At 44.3% G+C, this 8,888-nt stretch overlaps 1 protein-coding gene across 3 annotated transcripts in view; it reads left to right on the top strand.

Moving 5' to 3' along the window:
* Positions 1–331: 331 nt before the first annotated feature.
* The window catches only part of LOC144145251 (uncharacterized), a 61,606-nt gene continuing 53,049 nt past the window's right edge, over positions 332–8,888 (top strand). For 2 of the 3 annotated variants that reach the window (XM_077676790.1, XM_077676788.1), the window contains exons 1-5: positions 332–487; positions 1,066–1,146; positions 1,512–1,636; positions 5,869–6,035; positions 6,828–6,881. In XM_077676790.1, the coding sequence (XP_077532916.1) occupies positions 471–487; positions 1,066–1,146; positions 1,512–1,636; positions 5,869–6,035; positions 6,828–6,881 (444 nt within the window). In that variant the 5' untranslated portion in view covers positions 332–470. Of the gene's footprint in view, positions 488–1,065; positions 1,147–1,509; positions 1,637–2,365; positions 2,447–5,868; positions 6,036–6,827; positions 6,882–8,888 lie in introns of those variants that run through there. The other variant, XM_077676791.1, reaches the window with a different exon arrangement.

The following is an 8,888-nucleotide window of genomic DNA, read 5'->3' as shown; positions in this document are numbered from 1 at the left end:
TAGTTTATTTTGAACCGGCTTTATCCATTACACTTTTTTTTTTACTATCGTTTGACAACTTGATTTACCTTGGTGACATGACACGACGGCGCTGACAGAAGACGCCGATAGCCCGAGCCCCTAAGGTGCTTCGTCCCTAAAATCTGGAGGCAAAACAAACCAGATAATATTGAACGTTTGGTGAGGTGAATACGAAATTTGATATACTACACTTCGCAAGACGCCAAGCTCTGAAAACGAAACCGGAACCTCAATACAGTGACGCTCAATGTTGTTATGGCAACGCCGCAACGACGCGACTCCAGTGTTGGCCGGCCTATTTGCGCGTGCGTGGGACGGGCATGGCGGTGGTGCGCTTTGAAGTTGACCGCTCAAGTAACTGAAGCGAACGGAATCACGAACTTCTGGCGATGATTGCACGTGCTGGGGCTCGGATATATGCAGCAGACGCTGTTTCAGAGGCCGCCTGAATGGCGCCTTCGATCAGGTATGTGCCCAGCCTTGTCACGGTCGTCTTCTCGTCTAGACTTTGGTGACAGCAGGATTGTTTTCCGCCTTGCGACTCCCAACGCTTGCGTCACTTTCCACTGCATTACAAACCTTCTGAATGCTGTAATGATCGCTTTTGTCGATGTTAAAATGTTACCTCACTAACGTACCGCGCCTTTAGTTATGTAAGGTACGTCTTAGACGAATTTATTCCTTAAATGGGGTTGACGCGCCGCATATGTGAGCCATCAGACAGTGCGTGGGCGTCGGAGCCGGCGGAGCGACCCGAGGCGATTGTGACATTTCTTCATTTGGATCGCATGTAGCCACTTTTGAGATTACTCCCGGAAGCACAAAAAGCGTCAATCGTGTAGGGTACAACACGAGCCGCCCAAACTCCCTAGATACAATTAATTTATGATTTTATTCTGTTTACGCCCGCGGAGCCATCGCCTACGCGCCGTGCCCACACCCATATTGAATTTTGATCTTTAGACATGGCTGTTTTCGTGAAGGTTTGGCAATAATCTTTCTCTCTCTCTTTCTCTCCCTCTCTGTTTTGATTTTACGTTCTAGCAAAGAAGAATTAATGAGGAACTCTGAACCTCTGTTTTGGGATTTTGAAGCTTCTAGCAGTCAAAGTGAAAGCACCCAAAGGTACGTAAACTGTGTTTTACACTCTGTGATTCTAATCTTATTCCTACAAGTTACACAACCTCTAAATTTTTAATTTTCTTGTAATTAATAGTGTAGCACTTTCGCAGTAGGAGTCAGTAAAGCATGTTCGGGAGTCCTTTTACAGTGAGCAGCTTTTGTAAAAGCAGGACGTGAAGTTTGTGCTCCTGTAGCTGTATATCAGTTAATCCTGCCATTTTAGTTGGACGCATGGCTGACATAGCATGAGATTGAGGCCTCTTAACAGGTTTAAATAAAGCATGGTCATGTTGTGTGAGTTTTTTAAAAAGACATTTGTTTGCTTCAAGGGTCGGCTTTAATGCCTGCACTTGTTTCATGCTGTGCAGTGGCTGTGAACGTCTGTGGATCACCTTGAATGGCCGCCTGTGCAATGTTTCCATCATTGTGCTGTCCGTCGTCACTGCGCTTGCAATCCTCCTGGAGCTTCTCACCGACCTCCAGTTTGCACAGAGTATGTACACTAGGCCCCAGCATGAGTAACAAAGAAATGGGATGTAACCTACCAAAAATACCTGCCATGGTGGCTCACTGGATAAGCCGTTGTGCTGCTGAGCATGGAATCGTGGGTTATGTTGGTATGCTAGCCATGGTGGTATGTTTTCTAATGGAGATGAGAAATGAATTGGCTGTGCGCTGAGATATCAGAGCAAATTAAAAACTCCCGGAGATCTGAATCCGTAGCCTGTCCCTGCGGCGCACCTCCCAGGTGCGACTTCGACTTGTGAAACTCATAAGTCGAACTCCTTTTTTATGTCTTCTGAATGGTAATATGACAAACCAATACAGGCAAGGATCCTTCTGATGGCCTTTTAAAGAACTTAACGGAGATGCTGTAACAGCACAAGTACGGTAAGCACTATTTAATACTCTTGCCTGATTGAAAGGATTATTTAGCATAGCTCCACCTCTTTTTGTTGAGATATCACACAAAAAGCTCGGGAGGTTTGTTTCTCTTCTCTAAAGTATGTTGTGCCATGAGGTGTATCTCTACAGTGTTTTTTGGTGAGAATCAATTTATCTGCCTGACAACGTGACGTCTCCTGAACTCACCAGGTTTACCGGAGTTGCTTTTGGAGTAGTTAGAGTTGCCTTTAGTTGTAGTTCGGGACTGTTTAATTTCACATACATAGTGAAAACCGGTGATGTACACGTAAGTGTATGTTGAACTTTTATGTTGCAGTTGACATGGAACGACCAGTTTGATCGGCACAGCGCAGAGCTTGTGGCGTTTGCTTTGTGGGCCACTTTGCTGCTTCCATGGGTTTGTTTTCATTTTATTTTGTGTTTCCGTGTTTGCATATCTTCACCTTGGTTGGTTGCAATATGTTTTAACTGTAGTCACTTTTGAATTATTGTTTTTTATTCTTTTTTTACTTATACTTTTTATTTTTGTCCTGATTTTGTTGTTCCAAAAGGTGGATGAAATCTTAAGCATGTGGCCAGTATACAGACACACATTTGTAAATAAGGTTGAGAAAACTCTTAAATTTGTGACTTGGATGCCTGCAGTTAGCTGTATTCATGGAGTACCAACAAAACAGAAGGGGAAATTTTGCTTATTACAGTGGCCAGATAACGTCAGTAGTACTTGGCACAGGTTAAGTTAGTAGTGGCATATGTTGCTGGAGAAGAAACTCCAGAGCTGCGTCAATTGGCATTTTGCTGCGCAACAACAAAATGAATTGGCCGCTATCATTTGGTTCGCCGTCGCAGCTGTGAAGCTTTGTAATCTGCATTGGTTTTGGTTTTCATTGTGACATTGTTTGGGTGCTCGCCTGCCCTCGCTGCTGTGGGTCTTTTGCCCCCTATATACATTCTTGTTCCATGGCTATATTGCAGGCTATAAGGCACACAGGCATTGAAGCCTTATGTGTGTTTCCAATTGCTAAGAGTGTAAGCACTGCTGCAGAGCACCACTTCACAACGCACATTTCCCTGTCTGCTTACTTTGCCTGCCTGGCATTCTTTGGCTGCAGACACCCTGGCGCCACTAAAATGCATACAACTAACTTCCGTCACATTGATGGACAGCTCCTGGAAGGCAAGGCTATGTTTCTTGCTGAAGCCAGCCCTTGGAGGCAACGAATCCTTGGACGTACAAGTGCTTGGCGAAATTTGTCGCCTTTGCCATAGTAGTGAGTCCACTCTGTGGGACGTTTTCATTTGTCGTATTTTTAATCCATACTCCACATTACCAGAGTGGTTGGTCTCAAGTTCAGGGTGCCTAGCTGATCGTAGTCCTTTTTAATCACTGGTAAAAATCTTCAGCTTCGCGTGCACCCTGGATAGTCTACCTGTTGCAGGTGTACATTGACAATGTTCTCCGTAGGATACCGTACGTCTCTGTGATTTAAATTTGCTGGCCTTTCCTTTGTCCATTTCACACAAAATTGCTGCAATTTTCTCCTTTACTGACTCGTATTCGTGTATATTCCTCATGAACACTTCACTCAGCTTGCAAACACAAGCTCAAAGCAAGCAGCGATCATGCCATGTGTCGTGCAGCTGTCGAAGTTCCCAGTACGGCTTTTCTACTATGGCGCTTCGAAGCATGTGGTTTGAGTTACGTTAGGATTAGCCAACTTTTTACACAAATAACGAATTGTTTTCGCATAGTCTCCCATGTGCAGTGGGTGGACTGAACTACGTGGACCACTTTGAATCGTTCAAAATTTCGAATTCATGAGTTGTGAATTAATGACCTTTCACTGTGATCCGAGGAAAAATCACTCATTCATCATGGTCATAATGCGAGCATTTTTTCACAACCATAACTGAAGGTATGCACAATCTTGGTTGTCGCTAACGTTAAAGTTGGGTCATTTAGTCGCCTCTCCTGATAAAGTCGATGAAGAGCAGGGTCAAAATTGCACTGCTCACCGGCCCTACTTGCGATGTCTTCTGCTCAAAGTAACTCCGCTAGGGGGTTAGGGAAAAAATGGCTCAGGTTGAAAATGCATTGATACTGTTTAGCCAAATAATCATGCGCAGTTAGTAAAAGCTTGGAAGTAGGTCATGAAAACCAAACGATACTTGTTATAAATCTGTGAAGCCAGCAAATTTTTGGTTAGTGAAGTCAAGGCAGACTTTAAATCTTTGGCTAGCGGCGAGTGTCCAAGAGCCAGGGAGATGGCGTTGGGTGCTATCTTTATATAACATAACATTTACTTTCCGCTTGACTCCTGCTGTGACACTGAGGCACATCCTGGAGGGTTTTGCTCCATGACAATGTAGCATTTTCGCAGCTTGTAGGATTGTGGATGGACCAAACCGTGTAGTGCTGAGGTCGGCTACCGTTTGAGGCGAAGGACCGAGTCCAAGCAGCCGACACAGCGGGGTTCACACAGCAAATTCGGTGGGTGGAGGGAGGCTTTGCAAAGAGAAAAAATCCAGTAAATTGGCAAAAACGGTACAAACATGGCATAACTATCATGTTTATTTTGAAGTTTTTTCTTTTTTGTTTGATCTTTCTTTTTGGGCCTGTGCAAAGAAAGGAATTGGTGACGTTAGCTGGCTGAGTGTGAAGATGGGGGACAATGCAAACTGGAAGCAATCGTTCTCTGTCCCTGTTTAACCTCATTTAAGGTCAAAACTGCCATGTTGGCCTTCAGTTAGGAAGTGACAAAGGGAGGGAGTTCTGACGTCATGCTGAGGGCCGCATAAAGTGCCCCGCAAGCCATAAGTTGCTGACTTCTGGTGTAGAGGGACAATCGAAAGGAGCTGGTTGATTTGAAAGGGCTTGTCAACCTAAATAATGCTCTTAAATGTATTGTTAGGCTAACAAAAGTGTCCATGCTCAGTATTGAGAGCTTCTGAACTCAGTTTACCTTGCTATCATGAGTAGAATTTTTGGGAGAAGCGACTTTCCACAGGCCATGACTGCCAAGTTGAACTGCCAGAAGGGATGCAGAATGGACTGCTGTTTTCATAATCTTACCTATGCGCAAAAGTAATTGCTCAGACAGCAAAGCTATCACCTGCTACAAGTTAGCAACAAAGACAGGATCAGAAAGGGGGGATGTTGCACATGCCTGTGGTGTCTGGCCATCACTTGGTTTGTCATGTAAATTAAAAGCAAAAAGCTTACTGACTTGACAAACTATGCTAGTATTTCACGCAGTCATTGATGTTGCGTAATATATACTGCTCAATATAAGTTTCGAGCTAGAGCTGAAAAATTTGCTTTTATTGGCCCTTCAATTACTTTTATTGCTTTTATTGGCCCTTATGTAATGCCTTCGGGCCCTTAAGGAACAAATAAATGAAAAATGAAATGAAAATTGCCAGCTTTTTGTGAACCTTATTTTTCAACCTTGCACAGCTTCAACTGTAAGTGTCGGCATTTGTCTGAAATACAAAGAAGCGCGTTACGTTGCAGCCAGAGCACTTCAGTCATTTAGTTTATTGTGTGAGCTGTCTGTGCTACCATTTATTTAGATTTTTAATTAGAATTGTCAATGTGCTTGCCATCATGTCTTGTCAAGCCCACCTATCTCTTGTTAGAAGCGAACTCCCATGCTGTTCACATTCAGTTAATTAACTCATGAATTCGTCTTCTGATCTGGGCTTCTTTTACGCATTTGAGCAACCAAGCTCATGAAATAAGACTGCTGCACTGCCATTTAAACTGTCTAGAAAGAGGTTTTGGGCTTTTTTTGTGTGTCCCTTCTTTTTGCTTTCCAGACACGGAGCTGCAGTTGATGCTGCACAATTGCTCGCTCAACCTGAGCGCTGTTGGTGACGGCGGCAGTGCGCCCCATGGTGCCTACCTGACTGTTGCCAAGCTGAAGGCCTTTGTGGCTCTGCTTGGGTCGTTGACCTTAGCAACACTGAGCCTCTTCATGCTCGAGGTAAGCACAAGGCCTCTAAGCTCGAGAGAAAACTTTCGTAGATGCTAAATGCAGCGGTTTTTGACAGGCAAGCCCACATACGGCAAAGTTTAAAGGTCACACAGCATTTGCTTGTCGTAGGTGAAGTTTGGTGTAAGTGGACTTCCCTTGCTATTAATATCCTGGTACAGTTTTACTCGTGGTGTGGCCTTCATAGTAATCAAGTGTACATTATAACTGCTGCTGTTATAAGTGGGCTAAACTTCATAGCTTACTGTCCACGGGCTTAGGGATGGCATCATTAATGGCAGCATTCAAGATAAATTGAGAAGGCGTGAGGACTTTGCGTCTGTGCTGCCAGATTCTAGCAGCTCTGCATTATGTGTCGCATTGCAAAATTTTTCTGACTAAACCACTTCTTTGCTGTTTTGCTCATACATACTCAGACCTTGTGTTTGGAGTGAACTAAAAATTACGATTGTATGCAGTAACAACATTGAGGGAAGCAATAATACCTAGTGAATTGTGAGTGACTCATGATCATTTAGGGGAAAAAAAGTATGCAACTATTGTATCCAATCTTACAATGGCAAACTATCTAAATGTGATGAGCATGCTAAACTTCTGCCCGACAGCAAGTGATAAGTCTTGGGCCTGGTAATTGAGCTGTGTGCAGGGACCCTTCTTGATTATTTGACAATGGTGTGTTATTAATGTCCTCATTGTTTCTGTGAAATGCAGCTGTATCTGTGGTTTTCATACCACTTGAAAAGTGCTAATGGCTGTTTGTAATGTGTTTATTTTGCACTGCAGGTTTTTCTGAGAGCAGCTTCTGGGAGGTCTAGGTTCTTCACTCATGGGTCTGAGGTGAGCATCTTGTGTTGTGCCTGGAAACTGAGAACTGTGCAGTGGTTGCAGCCTTACCCTTTTCACTATCAGTTATGGTATCTCCATTTTGTTCAGACCCCGCATGGGCCCGCCCGGCCTGTACATTTACATTATGGTGCTCCTCATAACGCACCCTTATTTTGAAGGGCATCAGAAATTCCAGTGCTCTTTGTAGATGAAGAGCTGGAGTCGTGACACTAGGAACTTTATGTAAGACCTTAGGATCACAGTGGGGGAATTGGGGTGCGTGGTGGAGCAACGCAGGTTTATACCCGTATCACACGGCAGATCTAATGACATTTACAGCAAATGTCATTCACTCTAAATGTCATTAGTTCGGCGCTACACGAGAATACCGAATGACATTTGAGGCGAATGAAATTTAGCGGCTAACTGAGGTCCCGGACCTCAGTTAGTGGCCAAATGAGTAGCCTCGACAGCAGTAGCGCGTCCCTAGACAGGAAAATTCAGTAACAAACCAAAGAATACTGTTTCTAAAACTGTCAGTAAACTTGTATTTTCTTTTTTGTATTGTTGTTCTAGTAAAGAAAGACCAGCAAGTACCGTATTTACCCGATTCTAACGCGCACTTTTTTTCCGATAAAATAGGCTGAAAAATTACATGCGCGTTAGAATCGGATACAAAACCGAAACTGCCGAAACATCGGAAATTTCGTCCCACCCATTGCCATCGCCATCTCAAGATGGCGCCAAAGCTTTTAGCAACGATATTCCAGACGCAGCAAGCCTAGGCGTCTAGGCTTTTCTATCGGCGTTCACAAAAATCGTCAAATCGTTTGACTTGCGCGCTTGATAACAGCAATGGCAGCAGCGGCTCCCACATGTTCAAAACGAGCGGTTGGCTGAAGCGTGCACCTCTGGAGAAGCTCTCGGAACGGGCGTGCGAGGCGTGGGCCACGATCCCATCGACCATGGTTGAACGTTCGTTCAGAGGTGTGGCATCCCAAATGCGCTTGAAGGCACCGAGGACGAGATGTTGTGGTCAACGGACAGCGACGAGGAGTGAGATGAATGAGATTACTTCGGGAAATAAATCGCCCGTTTCTCTCGCATTCGTTTGTCTGGGTCACAAAGTCCCGTGCGTGTTAGAATCGGCGGTGCAAGTTTTCCGTTTTTTTTTCCAGGAAAATCGGGTGCGCGTTAGAATCGGGGGCACGTTAGAATCGGGTAAATATGGTACTAACAAAAAAGAAAATCTCGTCCCCAGTGCGCGCGCTACCCTAATCCAGATTTTTCGTAGACTTGTTTCAGCTTGTGATGTCTACTGATGTCACCTAAATCGGTGGTTTTCTTGTTTTTATTTTAAAAATATTCCTCTGTTACGTCTAAAAAAAAAAAAAATATTACGTGTGAAAACATTCTAGATGAGCTTGAAATGTAATTTTGCGGTTTTGCGAGCTCGCTAATCGTCACCGCTATCACAATCAAATGACATTTGTTCCGCGGTGTAGACCCGCACGGCCAAGCCGAATGTCATTTACAGCTAATGTCATTCAATTTGAATGACATTAGATTTGCCGTGTGACAGGGGTATTACAGGCACAGTGGCTCTTTCGCAGTTTCTATAGGTGGTTTACGGCATGGAATTCAGATACTGTAACATAGGTGGCACCACTTTAATGCTGCCTTGCAGTTCATGACCGCTTCAGTTTCCTCTGTGATATACGTGGTGTTCTGTGGCAGTCACAACATGCACATTGGACAAAACAGGGAACATTCGGGAAGAACACCTCTGCACTTATTAGCTGAAATCAGTGACACTGAGGGGTGGGTGAGCAAAGTGGGCCTCGGCTAAGGCCACCCCGGAGGATAGCCTGCCAGCTTGACGTCAAAATAAACTTTGTGGCAGGGTTCTTTGTGGCAGGGTTCTTGCTCAGAAGGCAAATAGACCTTGTGTGAGACTTAAGTCTTCATCATCAGCCTTTTTATGTCCACAGCAAGACAGACTTTCATCTGCTCACGTTC

Source organism: Haemaphysalis longicornis, unplaced genomic scaffold (genome assembly GCF_048455015.1).
Source record: "Haemaphysalis longicornis isolate Haplotype H1 unplaced genomic scaffold, Haemaphysalis longicornis Haplotype H1 scaffold_7, whole genome shotgun sequence".
Classification (NCBI taxonomy): Eukaryota; Metazoa; Arthropoda; class Arachnida; order Ixodida; family Ixodidae; genus Haemaphysalis; species Haemaphysalis longicornis.
This window is presented reverse-complemented; position numbering and strand designations above follow the sequence as displayed.